Source organism: Nerophis ophidion, linkage group LG02 (assembly GCF_033978795.1).
Source record: "Nerophis ophidion isolate RoL-2023_Sa linkage group LG02, RoL_Noph_v1.0, whole genome shotgun sequence".
In the NCBI taxonomy this organism is placed as follows: Eukaryota; Metazoa; Chordata; class Actinopteri; order Syngnathiformes; family Syngnathidae; genus Nerophis; species Nerophis ophidion.
Genome location: NC_084612.1, coordinates 76,659,976 through 76,684,652, shown reverse-complemented (window position 1 = coordinate 76,684,652; position 24,677 = coordinate 76,659,976). Strand labels below are relative to the sequence as shown.

The 24,677-nt window shown below is 40.1% G+C and overlaps 1 protein-coding gene and 1 long non-coding RNA gene across 3 annotated transcripts in view; one reads left to right on the top strand and one right to left on the bottom strand.

Moving 5' to 3' along the window:
- Nucleotides 1-24,677, top strand: part of LOC133546085 (uncharacterized) — a 424,415-nt gene that overhangs the window by 322,925 nt on the left and 76,813 nt on the right. The window lies entirely within an intron of this gene.
- Nucleotides 1-24,677, bottom strand: appl1 (adaptor protein, phosphotyrosine interaction, PH domain and leucine zipper containing 1). Of its 2 annotated transcripts, none has more exons than XM_061891661.1 (22): nucleotides 24,497-24,675; nucleotides 21,239-21,337; nucleotides 21,025-21,084; nucleotides 18,463-18,534; nucleotides 18,295-18,382; nucleotides 18,187-18,228; nucleotides 17,081-17,139; nucleotides 16,820-16,966; nucleotides 14,929-15,011; nucleotides 14,555-14,716; nucleotides 12,717-12,905; nucleotides 12,594-12,636; nucleotides 12,470-12,526; nucleotides 12,309-12,400; nucleotides 9,408-9,587; nucleotides 6,223-6,275; nucleotides 5,879-6,053; nucleotides 5,723-5,759; nucleotides 5,518-5,661; nucleotides 3,239-3,289; nucleotides 3,072-3,161; nucleotides 1-867 (listed from the first exon to the last, which is right to left on the bottom strand). In XM_061891661.1, exons 1-22 carry the CDS (start codon nucleotides 24,548-24,550, stop codon nucleotides 712-714), a joined length of 2,133 nt encoding a protein of 710 aa, XP_061747645.1. In that variant the 5' UTR covers nucleotides 24,551-24,675; the 3' UTR covers nucleotides 1-711. The 2 variants fall into 2 exon arrangements, with proteins under 2 accessions (XP_061747645.1, XP_061747655.1); XM_061891671.1 differs by lacking the exon at nucleotides 1-867 and adding an exon at nucleotides 874-1,033 and having other exon boundaries at nucleotides 24,497-24,677.

Genomic DNA, 24,677 nt, shown 5'->3' with positions numbered 1-24,677 from the left:
TGAGGTTAGTGCTTTTATTTGTTTGTAAAAAGCTTCTTTTTTTGTGTGTGTGATTAAATAACAGTTAGACATCGAGTCGTATGTACAGTCCAACAAAGTAAAGTGCTGAACGGTCAACATGGGTTTTTTTCGGCCTACTGCAAAAACAAACACTCCCAACAAAGATGCAATCATCTTTAGTAAACGTACTGATTTTCCCATAAAAGTTCAACAATCACACATCCATCAGTGACATTCTTTGTGGATTTAAACACATTTCTTAATATCAAGCCTAATGTCATCATCATTATTGAGGAGGTTAACATTGACACCTTCAATGCTCTTTGCTGGAGCCAACTTTTGCCCTCAGTAAAACTGTCAAGTGTGAAATAAGAGTGCTTTTAGATGAGAAGATGACTGAGCTGGAACAAATTAACTATAAAACTCTTGCTGTCACAATCAAGGTGATTTTTAAGTGGTGGTGCCTTCACGTTCCCTCGTCTTTTTATCCCTTGAGGGCTTTAACAATGCAGTCATCAGTGCTTAGCATCCAAACTCGACATGAGAGAGCTTGTTTGTAAAATGCACAAGTAAAAGGTTGCTTTGTAGTTATCAGGAGCGAGTATAAAAGCATTTCTAAGAGTCAGTAACCAGAGGTGATGATTTAGTTTTTCATCAGGTGTTGCTTCCTGAGCGTGGTCTGCTGTGTTGGGACATGCATTCTGTTAGGTGTCAGGCTTCCGACTCGCCCTTCTTCGGGCCCTCCTCGCCGCCGGCGTCGCTGTCCTCGGACTGGCTGTTGCTCAGCACGACGAAGTGTCCGTCGGGCGCCGAGGGGTTGCCGGGGCGACTTGAAGCGGCGATGAGGCGACTCTGCTCCTCCAAATCCTGAAAGACGCCGTCAAGACCTGTTAAAGCTGGAACTGGCAGGCTTTTCTTGCTCCCCTGGACATTCCTCGAAGGCTGTTGGTTTAAAACTTACCACTCTACGGCTGGCAATTAGGCACCTTGCTTTTGTAAATGCAGTCAGTACATGTGGGAATGTGGCGGACCGCTGGAATGGTCAGATAAGGGAGGGGTACACTTGAATAGAGAGATGCCGACAGTTCTCATGTTGCAAGGACTGACTTATATTAGATGTTAGATTGTTATTTATTACTCCGGTACTCTTATCTTGCTCTGTATATTGTACAGTATTTTGTATAATGTGCAAGATTGCTTATCATTTTTAGTGGATAGTAGTCTGTTTACCTATTGTGCAATTTTATTTTTTATCCCATATTTGTTCCCACTACCGCACCTTAAATTGGAGTCCTTAATCTGGTTACATAAAAATATAATGACAATAAAGTCCATTCTATTGTATTCTATATTAGCTGTAAATATCTCTGATCTGATTAGCTCTTATGTAGTACATACTCAAGTGCTCTTATGCTAAACTGCCATAGACGTTTTAGTTGTAACTTTTTATTTTGTTATTGTTTCTGTAAAATATAAACCTTTTTTTTCCTTCAAAATATCGCTGCAGTGCATAATTCTTGTACAATGACAACTTTTTTTTCTCAAAATATTACCGGTACTAAATTTCTAAATATACATTTTCTATATTCTTAGAATATCTTGTATGAAAACTTATTCCCACAAAATTCCTATTAAAAAAAATTTTTTTCTCAATACAGTATATTTGGCTTCAACCATGTAAAATGGCATCCTTTTTATTAGAATATTTCTACACAATTCTTATAAAATAACTTTTGTCAAAATATTGTTTTTCTAAAAATAAAACATATATATGTATATACACATAATTTTGCTTGAGAAATATTATTTTCTCAGAATATTCCTAAAAGTTCCTCACAATATTGCAGCTTTTTTTAGATTTATTTTTTTAAATATTTAAAATATTTTACATATTTGACTTTGTGGAGGGAGAGTGTGATCAGCGAGCTGCAGGAACAAAGGTCACCACCTCTGTCTATGGTGTTGAGGGCGGAGCACCATCGACTAGGTGCAGGGCATGTGCAGCTGGCAGGTGATTAGATTTCACAGGTGGTAATTGGTGATCTAATCATCTGTTGTCTTTAACAGTGAGCGGCCAGTGGAGGAGAGAGGTGGGAGAGACTGGAGAGAAAGACATCTGAAAAGATTGTTCTTGGGATCGCTTGTTCATTAAAAGTCTGTTAAAACGGCACACCTGGCTCCTGTGACATGGTATCCGTGGAACGGGTAGGAAACAACTCCCACAGACTTGTACCATGTAAAATTGCATACTTTTTTCTAAAAATATTTTCTTAAATTATTTCTACACAATTCTTATAACATAATTTTTTTCTCACAATAATGCATATATATATATATATATATATATATATATATATATATATATATATATATATATATGTATATATATATATATATATATATATATATATATATAGGTGTGGGAAAAATCACAAGACTACTTCATCTCTACAGAACTGTTTCATGAGGGGTTCCCTCAATCATCAGGAGATCGAGGGAACCCCTCATGAAACAGTTCTGTAGAGATGAAGTAGTCTTGTGATTTTTCCCACACCTACATATTGCGCTCTACCACGGTATCGAGCACTATTCTCTGGATAATCCAATCAAGATATATATACATGAATGTATATATATATATATTCTTTTTACAATGTAATTGATTTTGATACTGTAAAATTGCATATTTTTTTCTTGTAAAATTGTAAATGTTTCTAAAAAATATTCTGACAAATTGCCTAATATTTTTATCACACTTTTTTCATGAAACATTTGACTTTAATCTTGTGTGTTTGTATAATTGTCTTGAAAATCTTTTTTTTGTCACAATAATGCGTTTCAATTTTTTTTTTCAAATTACATAATTTGGACTTGATTTGTATTTTCTCAAAATATTCCTAGAAATTCCTGAAAGACAACTTTTTCTCATAATATTGCAATAATTTTCTTGTTTACAGAACAATGGTTCGCAATCCAGCCATTTGGCAACCTTTTGGGAGTTGTAGGAAGTAAAGCCAAATGGCTGAAGTTTGTGAGTTCTACAGACAGTCAAAAGATTAAAAGCTCCGCACCTTTTCAATTTGTTTCTGCTTGCTGAGCTCCTCCTGCTGCTTCTCTTTGGCCTTGTCTTGCTCCTTCCTCTTCTCCGCCGCCTTGTGGTCCTACAACACGACAGGTAACAGCGTCACATACTGAAGGGGGGAGGAGGGGAGGGAAAAAGGGTGAAGTTGAGGCTTACCTGCGCAGAGTGGAGGGCGATCTGCTTGGCCAGGCCGATGCTGTCGCAGATCTGACACGTAACACGACAAGATGGAGGACAAACACGTTTAAATACAAAGTTGTTTGTGCCAAGTCACAAGGAAAGTCCATCTACTGAAGGACTACCAGTGGAAAAATTGAGTCCTACTGGCTCATTGTGTGTGCAATCACTTCACAACACTGATGACTTTGGGCCTGCTCTACTAAGATCCAAATAACACCTGCTTTACATTTTGAACCAACTGATTTAATAAAATTGTGGAAGTAAAGAAACAGGTCTATAATTTGTAAGTTGGTGTTTGTTTCCAGTCTTATAAATTGGTGCAACTTTAGCTATTTTCATTTTGTTTGGTAATTTACCCGTTTGAAATGATAGATTGCTAATATACAAACCCTGTTTCCATATAAGTTGGGAAATTGTGTTAGATGTAAATATAAACAGAATACAATGATTTGCAAATCCTTTTCAAGCCATATTCAGTTGAATATGCTACAAAGACAACAAATTTGATGTTCAAACTAATAAACTTTTTTTTGTGTGCAAATAATCATTAACTTTAGAATTTGATGCCAGCAACACGTGACAAAGAAGTTGGGAAAGGTGGCAATAAATACTGATCAAGTTGAGGAATGCTCATCAAACACTTATTTGGAACATCCCACAGGTGTGCAGGCTAATTGGGAACAGGTGGGTGCCATGATTGGGTATAAAAGTAGATTCCATGAAATGCTCAGTTATTCACAAACAAGGATGGGGCGAGGGTCACCACTTTGTCAACAAATGCGTGAGCAAATTGTTGAACAGTTTAAGAACAACCTTTCTCAACCAGCTATTGCAAGGAATTTAGGGATTTCACCATCTACGGTCCGTAATATCATCAAAGGGTTCAGAGAATCTGGAGAAATCACTGCACGTAAGTAGCTAAGCCCGTGACCTTCGATCCCTCAGGCTGTACTGCATCAACAAGCGACATCAGTGTGTAAAGGATATAACCACACAGGCTCAGGAACACTTCAGATACACACTGTCAGTAACTACAGTGCAAGTTAAAACTCTCCTATGCAAGGCGAAAACCGTTAGACAACAACACCCAGGAACATCATCGGCTTTGCTGGGTCTGAGCTCATCTAAGATGGACTGATACAAAGTGGAAAAGTGTTCTGTGGTCTGACGATTCCACATTTCAAATAGTTTTTGGAAACTGTGGACGTTGTGTCCTCCGAACCAAAGAGGAAAAGAATCATCCGGATTGTTATAGGCACAAAACCAGCATCTGTGACGGTATGGGTGTGTATTAGTGCCCAAGGCATGAGTAACTTACACATCTGTGAAGGCCCCATTAATGCTGAAAGGTACATTCAGGTTTTGGAGCAACATATGTTGCCATCCAAGCAACGTTACCATAGACGCCCCTGCTTATTTCAGCAAGACAATGCCAAGCCACGTGTTACATAAACGTGGCTTCATAGTAAAAGAGTGCGGGTACTAGACTGGCCTGCCTGTAGTCCAGACTTGTCTCCCATTGAAAATGTGTGGCGCATTATGAAGCCTAAAATACCACAACGGAGACCCCGGATTGTTGAACAACTTAAGCTGTTCATCAAGCAAGAATGGGAAAGTATTCCACCTGAGAAGCTTAAAAAATGTGTCTCCTCAGTTCCCAAACTTTTACTGAGTGTTGTTAAAAGGAAAGGCCATGTAACACAGTGGTGAGCATGCCCTTTCCCAACTACTTTGGCACGTGTTGCAGCCATGAAATTCTAAGCAAAAAAAAATAAAGTTTAAGAGTTGGAACATCAAATATCTTGTCTTTGTAGTGCATTCAACTCAATATGGGTTGAAATGGATTTGCAAATCATTGTAATCCGTTTATATTTACATCCAACACGATTTCCCAGCTCATATGGAAACTGGGTTTGTACGATAATGGTCCTCAGATCTCTTCTATAACCTTTTTTTATCGTTTCCATATCAATTCCATTGCAATCAATTGAAGTCTTAGATTTGCATTTTTTCACGATTTGAACTATTTCCTCCTGTGTCACATTATTGAGGAACAATGAGTTAGGATTTCTATCTATTTTGGAACATATTTTAAATGAAGAGTAAACATTACTAATTATTAATAGATTAGGCCTTTGCAGAGGAAAACTTGGGCCCCGAGATCAAACAGGTTAAGAACCCCTGCTTTAGTAGACCAGACCCTTTTGTGGACTATTTAGAGTAGTATATTTCTGCTGTTCAAGGCGGCTCACAACCTTCTCGCCATCATCGTTGGACTCGAAGATGTAGCACACGACTCGGCTGTCGGGTCGCCCGCTGCCCGCCGTCTGCAGGATGAATCCAAACAGCCTCTTGTTGTCCTGGTGGGAGGACGACTGAAGCACGCTGACCAGGGGGAACTAGCGGACATGACAATAGTTGGTTGGAGGCGGCGTGCTGCGTTTGTCGGCAAACACCTACCCTGAGGCGAGTAACTTGTGTCTGGGGATCGATGAGCCTGCAGAGCAACACACAGCGGGTGAACACAACACAAACACACACACACACACACACACACACACACACACACACACACACACGTATATATGGTACACATCCACAAAGAGGGGTTCATACTTGAGGCAGTCGCAGGTGACTAGCAGGTGTGACTCGGTCATCCTGAAGATGTTGTGAATGGCTCGGGCCGCCAAGATCTGCCTCATGGTCTCGGGGATGACATCCGCAGACTCGGCAGTCTTTACCTCCATCGAGCCCAGGAAGCGAACAATGAAGAGCTGGTGAAGGATCGAGTCTGGAAACCCCCCCAACACCCCAAAAAAATATGTATTAACGGCAAACGTACACCTTCTTGCCAGGCAGCCTTCCGGTGGATGCTGCTTTCCCTAAAGCCTACAAGAGGCAGTAGTGAGATATATTTAGTGACAAGTTATGTTGACCATGGTTTGCAAAACAAGACCTACCTTCGTTTTCCATCACTGGGTTGTCACCTGACTCTCCGAATGGGTTACTTCTCCTTCGAGTACACACGCGCACACATATTATTTACAAAAGAACTAGACACAAATAAGTAAATTATTCATTTCAATTAGAGATCAACCCATATGTTTTTTTCAGTGTCGATATCGATTATCAGTAGTCAAAGAGGCCGATATCCAATATTCATTTGCAATAAAAAAATATTTAAACATGAATAGTATGTCAGTAAACAGCTGGACAAGGCTTTAAATAGTTTTTTTAAACATTATTTTTGAGGAAACGTTAGACCTGTAGCGTCATGTTTGATGCAACGCTAATGTTGTGGTTAATTTCACACCAAGTATCATCAGGGATTTCACAAACATTTGTATCATGTGTGTCAAAGAGGATCGTCAAACATTTCCATTTCAAAACATGGGAAATCTCCAGGGAAATATGGGATTTTTCTACATCGCACTAACTCGCCATCTACTCTATTTTATAGCAGTTTATGGATTTAAAACATTTCCTCGTGAGGAACCCTGATATAATGCAATTAGTAAAAGAACTGCACTTTTTTGTTTTTTATTTTGCCTATTCACAATCTTTAAGAGAGATAAGACACATTTCTGCTTTCTAACATGTAAAAATCTGCTTGACTTCTAAATCACTTCAATATTCAATCAAAAACCATCAAGTGTGTCAGAGTTGCCACTGAGTTTGTCTGTTTTAGTTTTTCCCTCTGCATTTGTCTGTTTCCTCTGTGTTTAGTATTTCCTGTCTAGTGCTCTTATCTTGTCAGCTTCCTGTCTTGTTCGCTGAGTGCTGTGTTCCTCCTCAGCTGCGGCTGATTGGCACCTGGCCACACCCGTTGCCAATCAGCCTGCTCCTATTTGTACCTGCTTTGTCTTGTGTCAGTTGTTGGATCATTGTATTGTCTTGTCGATGTCACGTCTAGTCGCTCTTGTGATGTGTTATCGTTCCTGTCGTGTCGTACCTTGTCTTTGCAGCGTAGCGGTAAGCTATATTCAGTTGATGTTTGTAGCTTACTGTTTTTTGTTCCCTGCTTCCATTTTATTTTTCATTATACAAGTACGACTTCTGTTTGCCTGTTCGCTACCCGCTAGCTTCCACGCTAAGCTCCTGTTCGTTATTTTCTAGCTCCCAGGCTAGCTCCTTTTGTTTGATTATCCGCCTTGTGCGCGCTTTGTGTTTGTACCCTTTTGGTTTTGTTTTTGTCTTAGTATTTAATTAAATCATGTTTTCACATTCCATGCCTGCCTCCATCTCTGCATCTTGGGGTTCGTCACCAAATAACTCTGACAAACAGTACTTCATTAACATTCCCTAACCTGTATAATAACCAAGCTGTAGCTATTTTTTAGCATACTAACACATCGGCATGCTTCGGTATTAGCCTTAAAAGCTAACTACGGAAATAGATAAGCTCGCTTCTATGTTAGCACGAAACGTGTTTGAGTTTTTAATGCCCAACACAATATGATAAGACTCCATTTTGTACTGAGTGAAAAACATGAACAATCATATTACAGTATCTGTATGTTTAATGAGAAATTATCAAGTTCGAGCCTATTATGGAATCCTCTTATCGAACCGATTCCTTATAGAGTCCAGATAGGTTGTTGTACATGGAAAAAAAAAAATTGGTTTAACAAAAGTTCACTTTTATTGTGTAAGAAAAAAATAAAATCTAATAATTATTGACTGTTACCCCCTTTAAAAAATTAAATAAATATTGACTGTTGTTACCCAAAGTATATTAAGTGGGATTTTTCAGAAAAACAAATATATACAGTACAGTAACACAAAAACAACCTGTCTCTGTGATCACAATAGGTGTATAAATAATAATATAGTGTTGAATAAAATCAGTCCCTTGGGCACAAAACTGAAAATAATACAGCTCTCCAAAAAGTGCACTTCAGCTACTATTCGACATAACTGTTTGTTATGGTGCTTTGACATTTTTGACTTTATTTCTTTATTGAAAGAAATTTCTATGGAGAGAAAAGTTGTTTGCAAATGTGGTTACAATGCTAAACTATGAAAAGTCAAAGTTAAAAAAAGAAATACACTTTATTGAGTCAACATTATTTCTTCATGAGCTAGGGAATATAACGACTACACTACCCAGCATGCAACGGGAGTGACGCGCATGCGCGGTAGCCCCGAAAAGTGTTGTTGCATGTCGTCACCCGGCAGTAAACGTTCAGAACTCAGCCAACACGCCTCGTCTGCATTATTTATAATTAGACTGACAACACATATACGGTGTGATTTTGCTTTGTTTACAAGGAAAGATAAACAAAAGTTAAAAAAAGGGGGATATGTTGTGTATATATGTATGTACAGCGGTTGCTTGAAGAACGTTGCGACAGCTGCCGTAAAGGAGGTGCGTTGCTAGCCTGGTTGCTATGTTTCCGGTTGGTGGTAAAAGTGTTGCTCATGTGTTTGTACCCTGCTCAAATCTCTCAGTAAAGTTATTCATTGGATTATGTCTTTGGTTTTGAACTTTATTACACCTTGGAGCGCTTTTTCCTGTCTGTTGTTTTCCTGCTTTCGCTATCTGCGCCTAATGACTGAGCTACGTGACGTCGTTTCTTGTGATGTCTCACGGAGCATTTCTGGTCGGGACGGATTCGAATAAAGAACCAACTCTTTTTCTTTCCTATAATGGTCTCGATAACGGCTAACGGTTATCAAAAAGGAGTCCGAGGACTCGGTTCTTTTCTTATCGAACAACCGGGAAAACCGGTTTCGAGTATCATCCCTAGTGCTATTTCATGTTTTTTTTGTACACAGCTAGTCAGACAGCGTAAGTAATGTAGTTGTAATAACACGCATGACGTACTGCATGTATCATGAACAATATAAAGTGTGACTCATTTGAAGGACAGTTGTGTGTCTGGTCCAGCTGGCCAGGGGTGTTTTCCCGCTTTATTAGGGTAAGCACTCCATTTATAAACATATTGCTCGGTAATGTGGCCAAACAGCTTAATTTTTCTTTCATCTGACCACAGAACTTTCCTCCAGAAGGTCTTATCTTTGTCCATGTGATGTCAGATGAAACAAAAAGGGTGCTGTCAAAATGCCAAATATTGGCACTGATTATCCGGTCGATCTCTAATTCAAATAGAAAAATGATCAGCTTTATTGGATTGACACTAACCTGCCAGACTGAGCTGCCGTCTTGCTGTGTCCAGAGTTCTCCTCACTGACGGGTGAGATGATGTCAAACTGGATGGGCGTGTCTGGGGCAACCAGGGCGTCCAATGAGAGCACAGAGAGGGCAGGCGAGGGCTCGGAGCCAACAGAGCTGATGCTGCTTGTTCGGCCCACGCGACCCTTGCTGCCGTAACAGAGGGAAGAGAGAGTTGTTAAAAAGATGGTCTGCATGTGTCATGTAGCTTGCTACTATTGACACATACAGGCACTGGGAACCTAAACTTCCTAAAAAGTACAAAACCACTACAACAACTCCAAAACTCAGCCGCTTGTGTGCTGTCGAGGAGCAGAAGGCGTTTTTTTTTACTGGTCCTTTTAATGCCTGATGTTCTTGGGCCTTCTTATCTTTCCGTGTTGCTTTTATCATATAAGTTAGGGGTCGGGAACCTTTTTGGCTGAGAGAGCCATACAAGCCAAATATTTTTAAAAGTATTTCCGTGAGAGCGATATAATTTATTTTTTTAACACTGAATACGACTATATGCGTGCATTTTTAAGAAAGACCAACATTTTTAGAGTATAATAAGTCTCTTATTCTTTTTAATAACATTGTTATTCAGAGGCTAACCAAAAATAAATAAAATACTTCTTACCATTAATGCGACTTCTTGAACAGGTGCGGTAGAAACCGAATGGATGGATGAAAATGCATGAGAATGTTTTATATTTTGAACGTTATTTTTGACACTGTGATTACCAGAGGAATTATTTGTTACTTATTGTGTTAAGCAATGTCAGCTAAGATTTATCTGAGAGCCAGGTGAGTTCATCAAAAGAGCCACATCTGGCTCTGGAGCCATAGGTTCCTTACTCCTGATGTAAGTCCTCGTGGTCCCTGACGTCTTCCGATATCAGCCTCCAAATTATTCCAAAATTCCATACCCACAGGGATGCATCAATCCATTATTACACCCCCCACTTGTGGAACAGCCTGCCGGAAGTCCTCATGGCTGCAGAGAATGTTACGATTTTTAAAAACAAAAGCTCAAGGGTGTTGTGGCCAAACAGCTCCATTTTTGTTTCATCTGACATCACATTGACAAAGATAAGTTCTGTGGTCGGAATAAACCAAAATGGAGCTGTTGGGCCACAATACCCAGTAATATGTTTCGAGGAGAAAATGTGAGGCCTTTAATCCCAGAAACACCAGGCCTACGGTCAAGCATGGTGGTGGTAGTATTATGCTCTGGGCATGTTTTGCTGCCAATGGAACTGGTGCTTTACAGAGAGAAAATGGGACAATGGAAAAAGGAGGATTACGTCCAAATTCTTCAGGACAAGCTAAAATAATCAACCCGGAGGTTGGGTCTTGGGCGCAGTTGGCTGTTCCAACAGGACAATGACCCCAAACACACGTCAAAAGTGGTAAAGGCTAAATCAGGCTAGAATGTTCAATGGCTCCCTGTTCATTTTAGAATTGATTTTAAAACATTGCTGTTTGTTTTTAAATCTTTACATGGACTGGCACCTCAATATATCTCGGACCTCATCCAAATTTACATTCCTGCGCGCGCTCTGAGGTCCGAGAGCCAACTCCAGCTCGTGGTGCCCGAGACCAGACTTAAGACCAGGGGAGACAGGGCCTTCTCTGTGGTCGGCCCTAAGCTCTGGAACACTCTGCCGCTCCATGTTCAAACTGCTTCCACAGTGGAGTGTTTTAAGTCTCGTCTTAAGACCCACTTTTATTCTTTGGCTTTTAACACTACATGAGTTGTGTGGTCCTCTGTCCTCTGTTGTCCTCTGTGTTTTTTATACACTTTGATTTCTATTTTACTGTTTTAATTGATTTTACCCTTTAAAATAGTTTTTAATCATATTTGTTTTTATATTGTTTTTATTGGTTTTATAATATATATATATATATATTTATTTTTTTTTTTTTCTACAATTGTTTTTAACATGGCTGTGCAGCACTTTGGAAATGTTATTGTTGTTTAAATGTGCTATATAAATAAAGTGGATTGGATTGGATTGAATGTAGGTTTTAGAATGACCTTCCCAAAGTCCTGACATAAACGTGTGAACAAACAAGTCCAAGTCAGAAAAACAACAAATTTAGCTGAACCGCACCACTTTTGTCAAGAGGAGTGGTCAAAAATTCAAGCAGAAGCTTGTGGATGGCTACCAAAAGCGCCTTATTGCATTGAAACTTGCCAAGGGACATGTAAGCAAATATAACATTGCTCTATGTATACTTTTGACCCAGCAGATTGGCTCACATTTTCAGTAGACCCATAATAAATTCATAAAAGAACCAAACCTCATGAATGTTTTTTGTGACCGACAAGTATGTGCTTCAATCACTACATCACAAAAACAAGAGTTGTAGAAATGATTGGAAACTCAAGACAGCCATGACATTATGTCCTTCACAAGTGTATGTAAACTTTTGACCACGACTGTATGAAAAAGGCTTCACGGTGGCAGAGGGGTTAGTGCGTCTGCCTCACAATACGAAGTTCCTGCAGTCCTGGGTTCAAATCCAGGCTCGGGATCTTTCTGTGTGGAGTTTGCATGTTCTCCCCGTGAATGCGTGGGTTCCCTCCGGGTACTCAGGCTTCCTCCCACCTCCAAAGACATGCACCTGGGGATAGGTTGATTGGCAACACTAAATTGGCCCTAGTGTGTGAATGTGAGTGTGAATGTTGTCTGTCTATCTGTGTTGGCCCTGCGATGAGGTGGTGACTTGTCCAGGGTGTACCCTGCCTTCCGCCCGATTGTAGCTGAGATAGGCGCCAGCGCCCCCCGCAACCCCGAAAGGGAATAAGCGGTAGAAAATGGATGGATGGATGGATGGATGCATGAAAAATTGCTATATGAATCAAGTTTGATTGATTGACTGAACCTGGCTGGCCGCAAGCTTTCGTGCCTCTGCTGGAAGGAAGGCGACGGGGTCACCGCCTCAATGGCTGATTGGTTGGCTCTTGCCGCCACTTCCTATCAGTGAAAGACAACATCAGCCAGGACCGGACGTGAGAAAAATAAACTTTTTTGTCCTTCACAAACCTCAGCGTTCTCGCTCAGGTAGATGCGGCGAGAGATATTGTTGATGGTGGCGATCCACTGACAAGTATAGACACGGTGAGGGAACATCCATCAACACAAAAGCGGCTGTCAGTCAACTAATTACCTCCTCGCAGTCCTTTCTGCTCTCCGCCTGCAGTGTCACAACTCTGACAGAACACACATGAATGAGAACATGAACTCAATAATGGTGGCGGCTGAGGCCACATGGAGATGGGAGCACGCTCACTTTTTGCCATCGAAGGACGTGACCTGGAAGCAGAAGCGGCGGTCGTCACTGTCCACAGCCATGACGGAGGCGTTGTCCAGGTCGGTGACCAGGCCGCCCGCCACTTCGGCCCGGCCCTGATGCATCAGATTTCCTCCTTGGGTGAAGAAGTACTGTCGTTCCCATGACGTTGACACCAGGCCCGTCTTACTGAGGGGGCAAGCTTGTTTATTAGCATTTACCACATTTTTCGGAGCTTAAGGCACACAGGATCATAAGAATGGGTCTACTTTCGTACAAAAGGCACACCAGATTATAAAGTGGATTAAAGGGTTCATATCATGATTTTTTTTTTTTTTTTTACTTCTACAACACTTCATTGTGGTCTACATAGCACAAGAGTCAGCAACCTTTTTGAAAGCAAGAGCTACTTCTTGGGTACTGATTAATGCAAAGGGCTACCAGTTTGATACACACTTAAATTCCCAGAAATAACCAATTTGGTCAATTTACCTTTAATAAATAAATCTATATATATATATATAAAAAAATATGGGTATTTCTGCCCATCATTCCGTCGTACATTTTTTTTCCTTTTACGGAAGGTTTTTTGTAGAGAATAAATGATCAAAAAAACACTTAATTGAATGGTTTAAAAGGGGAGAAAACACGAAAAAAATGAAAATTTCATTTTGAAACAGTTTATCTTCAATTTCGACTCTTTAAAATTCAGAATTCAACTGAAAAAAAGAAGAGAAAAACTAGCTAATTCGAATCTTTTTGAAAAAAATTTAAAAAGTATTTATGGAACATAATTAGTAATTTTTCCTGATTAAGATTAATTTTAGAATTTTGATGACATGTTTAAAATAGGTTAAAATCAAATTTGCACCTTGTTAGAATATATAACAAATTGGACCAAGCTATATTTCTAACAAGGACAAATCATTATTTCGTCTAGATTTTCCAGAACTAAAATTTTAAAAGAAATTCAAAAGAGTTTGAAATAAGATTTTAAATTTGATTCTACAAATGTTCTAGATTTACCAGAATTTTTTTTTTTAATTTTAATCACAAATTTGAAGAAATGTTTCACAAATATTCTTCGTCGAAAAAACAGAAGCTAAAATGAAGAATTAAAATAAAATGTATTTATTATTGAGAACAATAAAAAAACAAATTTACTTGAACATTGATTTAAATTGTCAGGAAAGAAGAGGAAGGAATTTAAAAGGTAAAAAGGTATATGTGTTTAAAAATCCTAAAATATCTTTAAGGTTGTATTTTTTTCTCTAAAATTGTCTTTCTGAAAGTTATAAGAAGCAAAGTAAAAAAATAAATGAATTTATTTAAACAAGTGAAGACCAAGTCTTTAAAATATTTTCTTGGATTTTCAAATTCTATTTGAGTTTTGTCTCTCTTAGAATTAAAAATGCCGAGCAAAGCCAGACCAGCTTGCTAGTAAATAAATACAATTTTAAAAAATAGAGGCAGCTCACTGGTAAGTGCTGCTATTTGAGCTATTTTTAGAACAGGCCAGCGGGCAACCTGGTGCCCGCGGGCCCCGCGTTGGTGACCCCTGATTTAGGAGATCATCTGGCCAAACTTTCTCTGATTGATCAAAATCACATGTCTACAGGGCGCCATGTTAGGGATCTCTCTGTACAGGGTCTGGAATGTCTTAGGTGTGAGTGCTACCCACTGGTCACATTTATCACTACACCATGTACTACAACCAGAACAAGCACAACCACCATGAATACAAGGCGTACTGTCGATTTTTGAGAAATTGAAAGGATTTTAAGTGCGCCTTTTAGTACTACTGCTAACGTCAACACATTAAAAACAAATGTTCCTACTTGCGGATGTAGAGGTAGCCCTGCTTCCTGGTGAGGTTTCGACACACAGGGGAGTGGACCGGGTCTGGGTCACACGGTGCATATAGGGTGTCACACGAGCTCTCCATCTGCTGGATGGTCTCCTGCATCTGGCTGACCTCCTCCTCCATCTCCCGACGCACACTACACACACACACTTAAGATGATTAGCAGCTCACACAGGGCTCCAGAAATGCACTTCAAAACAACATTGCATTCTTGAAATAGGCACCTAACCTCTTCACGTGGAATCAGCCTAAAAGATATGTTTAGACATTTTGTGCACGTTGTTGCCTATTTTCCATCAAATTTGAGTGTTTTGGCAAAGGACCTGCACGGATGGAAGAGCGTCTTACTTTTGGACACTGGTTCCGATGTTGGTCAGGAAGTCCTCCCACTGCTGGGTGAGGTTTTCGGAGCCCAGTTTAAAGAAGCTGATCTGTGAGGTAAAAGGCCAGAAAAAAAAAGGACAGTCTTTTAAGCAAAAGAAGCGAAAAGGCAGCATAAATTATAGGCTATGAGCTAATCCAGGGGTGTCCAAACTTTTTCCATCAAGGGCCACACACTGAAAAATCAAAGCGTGCAGGAGCCATTTTGATATTCTTCATTTTCAAGACCAATAAAATATATAGATTTTTTTTTAGGGCTCCCCTCAAGTTTGGTGCCGGGGTCATGAAAGGGTCTTAGTCATAAAAATATTTAAAATGTCTGTCATTCAAAAAAATCTAAATCTCTATATCAACTTCAGGTCTACAGTATATGTTGATATAAAGTGAAAATAATTTTTTTAATTGATGTTTTATGCCCTTTTTGTCAAAGAAAACATGTTTTTTTTGGCAAATACACAAAATATGCAACAATCTCCCCACCAAAAAATGAATAATGAAATATTTGATGTGAAGTAATTGAAGCCTTAATTAGGTCAATAATTCATAATAACACTAATTGTATTTAAGTATAATTTATGTGAGCAATGACAGTATAGAAGAAAGAAATCCCACTAAAATTATTGAGAATCAAAAAGTGACCCACTGATATAAGTGTTAAAGATAGGTCATACTTTTTTTTAATTATTACTTTCAACACTTAAGTCCCTAGATCAACTTCAGATGTACCCGTCAATCGCACGTTTTTATTATCATTTTTAATTACCTTTTTGTCAAAAAAACTATGTTTTTATATGGAAAACACAAAAAATATGCAATATTTTTCCACAAAAATATTTCAAAGCGGAATATTTCATGTAAAGTAATTGGAGCCTTGAATAGGTCAATAATTCATAACATTAATTGACCAGTTGATCTGCCGTTTCTTTTTTTTTCTCTCCTATGTCCCACTCTCCCTTGTGGAGGGGGTCCGGTCCGATCCGGTGGCCATGTACTGCTCGCCTGTGTATCGGCTGGGGACATCTCTGCGCTGCTGGTCCGCCTCCGCTTGGGATGGTTTCCTGCTGGCTCCGCTGTGAACGGGACTTTCGCTGCTGTGTTGGATCCGCTTTGGACTGGACTCTCGCGACTGTGTTGGATCCATAATGGATTGAACTTTCACAGTATCATGTTAGACCCGCTCGACATCCATTGCTTTCGTCCTCTCCAAGATTCTCATAGTCATCATTGTCACTAACGTCCCACTGGGTGTGAGTTTTCCTTGCCCTTATGTGGGCCTACCGAGGATGTCGTAGTGGTTTGTGTTGTGGTTTGTGCAGCCCTTTGAGACACTAGTGATTTAGGGCTATATAAGTAAACATTGATTGATTGATTATTTATTACTTTTTGAGCAATGACAGTTTTAAAGAAAAAACAGCCTACATGGCAAGTTTGTGTTATGAGTCAAAATTGCAACTGTTTCTCATTACACACATTTTCATGCTATTTTTAATTATTTTTAATACAACAGTATTTTTAAAATGTGTCGTGGGCTTCTAAAGCTAAACGCCGTCAAATACACAACTAAAGCGTGACAAAATAGTGTGATTCTTGTCCAAAAGTGTAGTGATAGAGTTGAAATATCACTCCATTTCACTCTACTGTGTTCTACATACGCACAAGAAGGAGTAACTTTTCAGTTTAAATGTCCCTAGAGCCTGTTTAGGCAGGAATGAATTGCTCCCTCTCCTGTTAGCTGTCATGTCGTACCATCCGTCATCCCACATTGTCAACACAATTCCTGATGTTTACAATGGACGGATTAAAAACAACAACCTTTCAATCGATGTCGTTTAGGTTCAATAATTGTGAGTGTGCCAACCTGAGCCTGCATGTAGCCCAGCAGCGGCTCCAGTAGTGCCGTTTTCTTCTTGTACTGCAGCGTGTTAAGGGAGCAGAAGTAGTGCATCATGGTCTGGTGCTGCTTCTTGCGCGAGGTGTACACGTCCTCCACCGCCTCAGCCCGCATCTGCCACACACACACACACACACACACACACACACACACACACACACACACACACACACACACACACACACACACGTTGAGTCACACGCGTACTGTCTCCTTTTCAGGAACTACCTTGTCGTTGTCCTTCTTCTTGGACAGGCGGCTGTATCTGTTGATGGCGGTGTCGTGATCTGCAGGAAGAAGAAGGCAAGAGGTTTGGTGAGTTAAAACTTTTATTGTGTTAAGGCAGGGGTGTCCAAAGTGCGGCCCGGGGGCCATTTGCGGGCCGCAGCTAATTGTTTACCAGCCCCCCACACAGTCTGGAAATGCTATTGCAAAAATAAAAAAGAACATTAAAAATATTGGAATGAGGTGAAATCTATCGAGAAAAAGTTGCAATGTTGACACAAAGCTGCCATGCAGGCTGTTTTTTTTTTCTTCTTTTGTCTTTCTTTATTTTTGATTTTTTTTTACCATTGCTCCAAAAAAAAAAAGACAAAAAAATCCATGTTTAAATGAATTATTTTAAAAGCTCCAATTAGTTCAAACATTTCACTTTAAAATGTTTTATGTGGTAAATATTGCATATATGATGCAGTTGACATATAAAAACAAAGTTTTAATTTGACAAAAGAGAATAAAACAAACAAAATAATAGTTTAAACGTAAAATTGACAGAAGTTGATCTCGCAACTTAAGTGTTGAAAGTTAAAAGAAAACCCTAATAAAAATGTATCACTTTCTGAGTGGGGCACCTTTTGGATTCCAAATATACTTAGTGGTATTTTATTTATCTTTTCACTGTGATTCCTCAAAAATATAAAATAATTAAAATAAATGGTGTCCTGCATTATTGATCTTTTAGGGCTCTAATTACTAAATACTGCATATTTCAGTTTTACTATGAAAAACAAAGTTGTTTTTGACAGAAATGCCATAAAACCTTTTTTTTTAAAGTTGATATAGGGATTTACTGTAAGCGTTAAATAGAAAATTATTATAAAATTATGACTTCTTTTTAACATTTTAATAACTTTTTTAACATTTGAATAACTTGAGACCCTTTATGGTCCCCGGGACCCCTTGGATAAAATACATTTTAAAAATCCATATATTTAGTTATGGTTTGAAAATGAAGAATATCAAAATGGCCCCCGCATGCTTTAATTTTGCCGTGTGTGGCCCTCAGTGGAAAAGGTTTGGACACCCCTGTGTTACGGCATTGATCTTGTGCTTACCGTCACTAGATATTTGGAAAACCTCCTTCAAGGTGAGAATCTCTGCAGGGACAAAAACAACGTTTTAGGCCGTTTGTGGCGTCAGAGACCTTTTGCATGTGACCATACCTTTCAGGTCTCTCTCTTTGAACTGACTTATGGGGAACATCATGGCATCAGCAAGCTGGGTGGACAAAACGGCGTGACAGGAGCTCAACTGTGGGGGAAAAAAAAAAAGAGCGGTGTCAGAAGTGTGGCATGCAACACAGAAAGTGAGCAGCGAGAATGTGTATTAACCTCATCGATGACTTTCGCAAACTGATGCAGGGTAGAGCTCATCACCTCGTCATCGCCTCCTAAAGGAAAACGCTGTGAAGAGCATCAACATACTGGGTTAATGGTTTAAGTTGTTACACAAACACAAAAGGTGGCAGCAATCCTCTGAGTCTTACAATACAATGCATTTTTTTAGCATGAAACCATGTGTTAACATTGATAAAGCTGGTAGAGGCCATAAGCAGAGGTGGGCAGTAACCTGCTAAATTTACTACGTTACATCTCCTTGAGTAACTTTTGGGATAAATTGTACTTCTGAGAATAGTTTTAATGCAACATACTTTTACTTTTACTTGAGTATATTTATAGAGAAGAAACTCTACTTTTACGCCGCTCCATTTATCCACATTCAGCTCGCTACTCGATACTGATTTTTATCGATCTGTTAATGCACGCTTTGTTTGACAGACCTTTAAAATAGTATCTATCACATGGCTGTGTTTCACCAATCAAATGCAGTCACTTGTGACGTTTGACTCCGTTTCACCAATCAAACAGAGCCAGGCGGTCACATGATTAACTGCACTTTTTTTTTATAAACCTTTATTTATAAATTTCAACATTTACAAGCAGTTGAAAACAATAATCAAAGTAAGTACAAAACCAGTATAAAAACCGTACAAAACAGCGCCAGGGGGTTGTAAATTCAAAGTAACTCAAATAGAATGCAAAAAATATATATATATAAAATAAACAAAGAGCAAAGCCATAGGCTCACTCAATCTCAGTAAATAACTTAAAGGGGAACATTATCAGCAGCCCTATGCAAGCGTCAATATATACCTTGATGGTGCAGAAAAAAGACCATCTATTTTTTTAACCGATTTCCGGACTCTAAATGGGTGAATTTTGGCGAATTAAACGCCTTTCCGTTTATCGCGCTGGAAGCGATGACATCAGAATGTGACGTCGCCGAGGTAACACACCCACCATTTTCATTTTCAACACATTACAAAGACCGGGTCTTAGCTCTGTTATTTTCCGTTTTTTTGACTATTTTTTGGAACCTTGGAGACATCATGCCTCGTCGGTGTGTTGTCGGAGGGTGTAACAACACTAACAGGGAGGGATTCAAGTGACACCACTGGCAAGAAGATGCCAAAGTGTCTGCCACCAGACCCCCATTGAATGTGCCAGAGTGTCTCCACATTTGACCGGCGATGCTAAGGCAGACATGGCACAGAGATGTATGGATAACCTGCAGATGCATTTGCAACGATAGTCAACAAAATCACAAAGGTGAGTTTTGTTGATGTTGACTGCCAGCTAATCGATGCTAACATGCTATGCTAATCGATGCTAACATGCTATTTACCGGCGGTGCTAAAGCAGACATGGCACAGAGATGTATGGATAACCTGTAGATGTATTTGCAACTATATTACGTTTCCTTCCACCCACATTTAATGCGAAAAAAAAAACTTACAAATCGACGGATTTAAGTTGCTCCAGTGTCACAAGATGCGAAAGTCCTGATCGTTTGGTCCGCACATTTTACCGACGATGCTAACGCAGCTATTCGGCCATGCTACGGCTATGAATAGCGTCAATAGCTTCAGTTTCTTCTTCAATACTTTCATACTCCAACCATCTGTTTCAATACATGCGTAATCTGTTGAATCGCTTAAGTCGCTGAAATCCGAGTTTGAATCCGAGCTAATGTCGCTATATCTTGCTGTGGTATTCCCATTGTTTGTTTACATTGGCAGCACTGTGTGACGTCACAGGGAAATGGCCAGTGTCTTCGCAGAGAGCGAAAATAAGGCACTTTAAAGCTTTATTTAGGGACATTCCGAGACCGGTAAAATTTTGAAAAAAACTTCAAAAAATACAACAAGCCACTGGGAACTGATTTTTATTGTTTTTAACCCTTTTGAAATTGTGATAATGTTCCCCTTTAAATTTGGAACCCAGCATCATCGTTTTCACAGCATTTTGGTTGTTAGAGGTAGAGTGTTTTAATGTAGACTTCTAAATCTTTTTTAAAAGGCACAAAAAATAGGTCGGGTTTTGAGAAACTTACATTTATGAATATAACACTTAGCCAATAGCATAATGAGGTTACAAAGGTAAAATTCATTTTCAAATTTTTTTTCAATACAGTGTAAAACCAAATATATATTATATGTTGACAGGGTGAAAGGAGGAGGCACCATTTTGACTCCAGGATACAGAGAAGGTAGGTAAAGTGCAGGTAAAAATATGTTGTCTGTGTGATGGCAGGAAGCACCAGCATGTATGGGTGAAAGAAAGAAGCACCAGTGTGACCCCAGGATGCAGGGAAGGTAGGTAAAGTGCAGGTAAAAATATGTTGTCTGTGTGATGGCAGGAAGCACCAGCATGTATGGGTGAAAGAAAGAAGCACCAGTGTGACCCCAGGATGCAGGGAAGGTAGGTAAAGTGCAGGTAAAGATATGTTGAATGGGTAAAGGCAGGAAACACCAGCAAAATTTGGTCCCGTCCATCGCTGCTTGCAGCTTTAATTTACGTTTTAATCTTTGAAAACAAAGGAAATTGCCAAACCTGTTTGTCATACTCCTTCAGCAATCTGGAGGTCAGATGTGTGGCAGCGCTCAGCTCATTCTGCAAGGTGCACACAGTATGTGGTTCTCACTTCATTGGCAATGCTTCTACACTTGTCAAACATGCGCGTGTGTGTGTGTGTGTGTGTGTGTGTGTGTGTGTGTGTGTGTGTGTGTGTGTGTGTGTGTGTGTGTGTGTGTGTGTGTGTGTGTACCTGGGCGTCATAGATCCTGTGCATGGCCTGATAAAGCATTGTGCAGTAGTTGGAGATGGCAGCTGTGTCCTCCTCAAACACTCCAAGCAGAGAGCGAGTCTGATTGTAAAATTCAGGGAGGGGAAAAAAACATTCACTTTGATGAAAGCAATCAAACAAGCGGTCGCTGATTGTCCACTTTTCAGCCTTGCCGAAAGTAATTTATGGGTACGTGACAATGGGTGGCTGACCTACTAACAGTATCTGGACTGCACCAGGCAGCTGGTGACCGCTAAGATCAAGGTGGTTTGCGATGTGCGTCATTATTGTCTGTCTGGCTATTTTTGGACTAATGGAGGATCACAGAGGTTGATGACGTCGTTCACATTTCCCAGAAGTGCCTCGACTTTGAAATTTCCGGATCTGATTTTGAGAACTTTAAAAAAAAAATCAATCCATCCATTTTTGTCCCACTCGTGGTCAACATGCACAATTTTACATCTCAAGATCATACAAAATTACACACAAAGGTAAATTTTAATATTGTTAGTTATAGTTTTGTTTGTTTGTATTTATCCATTCATCCATCCGTCTATTTTCTACCGCTTGTCCCTTATGGGGTCGCGGGGGGTGCTGGAGCCTATCCCAGCTGTACATGGGCAGAAGGCGGAGTACACCCTGGACAAGTTGCCACATCATCGCATATATTTGTCTTTATAATCCTTTATAGTGGTCCGATGGACATGGATGACGCGCTAGCTGTCCAGAGTCGGGATCCGGGGTGGACTGCTCGCCTGTGCATCGGTTGGGGACATTTCTGCGCTGCTGACCTGTCTCTGCTTGGGATGATCTCCTGCTGGCCCCACTATGGACTGGACTCTCACTATTATGTTAGAGCCACTATGGACTGGACTCTCACTATTATGTTAGATCCACTATAGACTGGACCTTCACACTATTGTGTGAGATCCACTATGGACTGGACTCTCACTATTGTGTGAGATCCACTATGGACTGGACTCTCACTATTATGTTAGATCCACTATGGACTGGACTCTCACTATTATGTTAGATCCACTATGGACTGGACTCTCACTATTATGTTAGATCCACTATGGACTGGACTCTCACTATTATGTTGGATCCACTATGGACTGGACTCTCACTATTATGTTGGATCCACTATGGACTTGACTCTCACTATTATGTTAGATCCACTATGGACTGGACTCTCACTATTATGTTAAATCCACTATGGACTGGACTCTCACTATTATGTTAGATCCACTATGGACTGGACTCTCACTATTATGTTAGATCCACTATGGACTGGACTCTCACTATTATGTTAGATCCACTATGGACTCGACTCTCACTATTATGTTAGATCCACTATGGACTGGACTCTCACTATTATGCTAGATCCACTATGGACTGGACTTTCACAATATTATGTTAGACCCATTCGACGTCCATTGCTTTCGGGCTCCCCTAGAAGGGGGAGGGGGAGTGGGTTGCCCAGATATGCGGTCCTCTCCAAGGTTTCTCATTGTCATTACCATCGACGTTCCACTGGGGTGAGTTTTTCCTTGCCCTTATGTGGCCTTGTACCGAGGATGTCGTTGTGGCTTGTGCAGCCCTTTGAGACACTTATGGCTAGATTTAGGGCTATATAAACAAACATTGATTGACTGATCGATTGGTAAAATCAGTTACAGTGAAAACAAGTGATCAGAATTGTGGAGATCGGATTAAAGGCCTACTGAAAGCCACTACTAGCGACCACGCAGTCTGATAGTTTATATATCAATGATGAAATATTAACATTACAACACATGCCAATACGGCCGCTTTAGTTTACTAAATTGCAATTTTAAATTTCCCGCGAGGTATCCTGTTGAAAACTTTGTGGAATGATGACGCTTATGTTGACGCGTGCTTGTGACGTTGTTGGTTGGAGCGGACATGTTCTCCCAGCACCACTAATGGCTAAAAGTCGTCTCTTTTCATTGCATAATTAAACAGTATTCTGGACATTTGTGTTGCAGAATCTTTTGCAATTTGTTCAATTAATAATGGAGACGTCAAAGAAGAATGCTGTTGGTGGAAAGCGGTGGATTGCGGCTGCCTTTAGCAACCGAAACACAGCCGGTGTTTCTTTGCTTGTTGTGAAGTTTTAACACAGTGGTCAAGCGAACATGTTTTTCTACGTCAACCACCAAGTTTTTGGATGAGAAAATTGTGATATTAAGTTGGAGACTTGAGCGGAGTTTGCGTCCTCCTGCAGCAGCTGTCAAAAGGGCAGCTGTGATTTTGGCTCCTCCATTGGCTTCCCTCAGAGACACTGGCGGTCACCGCAGCCCTCCGACTTTCAGGTATAACTTTATAATCTCACTAAAACACTATTAACACAATAAGCAGATAAGGGATTTTCCAGAATTATCCTAATAAATGTGTCTAATAGCATCTGAATCGCTCCCACTGCCCTCGCCTTTCTTTTTTTGTAGTGCTTCACTCTAACTTTCCTCATCCACGAATCTTTCATCCTCGCTCAAATTAATGGGGAATTCGTCGCTTTCTCAGTAAGAATCGCTCTTGCTGTTGGTGGCCATGATTGTAAACAATGTTCAAATGTGAGGAGCTCCACAACCCGTGACGTCACGTGCACATCGTCTGCTACTTCCGGTACAGGCAAGGCTTTTATATTAGTGACAAAAAGTTGCGAACTTCATCGTGTATGTTCTCTACTAAATCCGTTCAGCAAAAATATGGCAACATGGCGAAATGATGAAGTATGACACATAGAATGGACCTGCTATCCCCGTTTAAATAAGAACATCTCATTTCAGTAGGCCTTTAAGTGACCGACCTGTGACGTCACAGCAGGTGTCGCGGTAAGCATCCCACTTTGCAAATATTCTTACTAAAATTGTTGTGATCTGTACACCATAACTCCCTGGAAAATGTGGATTACTTTTGAAAATAAGCATAAAAAGTCCCTCTTCTGGAAAACAGACAAAGGTTCACAAGAAGCTAGCCGGGCGGCTAAGGAAGCAGCATGCTAAGGAGACGCCTCCTTAACGTCCGGCTGCAATTATCAGCTGATGTGTCATGTTTGCACTCCCAAAATGTGTCATTTTCGCTGGCTACTTGGCAGCAGCTTTGAACGATGAAAGCATATTTGCTAGCGGCTGACAATTGCTGTTAGCTTAGCATAGCGGGCTGTTAGCCTTAGCATGCTAGCGTGAAGCTCTCAGTGTTTGTTTTGTTTTGTTTTACCTGCGGACTGTCCTCCAGCGTCTCCTCTATTGGCAACTTCTCTATCCCGGGCATGGCTGCGGCTGGGTGCTGCGTCGAGAATTGTTGCCAATCGACGGAAGAAATCACAGAAGAAATTAGCTCGTCAACTCCCACTTTTTAATGATTTTTTTTTTTTTTTTTGGAATCCACAACACAGTCC

Coding starts and splice junctions, on each gene's coding strand:
- appl1 (XM_061891661.1), bottom strand. CDS start 24,550: ATGCCCGGGATAGAGAAGTTGCCAATAGAGGAGACGCTGGAGGACAGT. Junction 12,906..14,554: donor GGCTACCTCTACATCCGCAA/GTAGGAACATTT, acceptor TTGCCCCCTCAG/TAAGACGGGCCTGGTGTCAA. Junction 868..3,071: donor AGCAGAAACAAATTGAAAAG/GTGCGGAGCTTT, acceptor GGCGTCTTTCAG/GATTTGGAGGAGCAGAGTCG.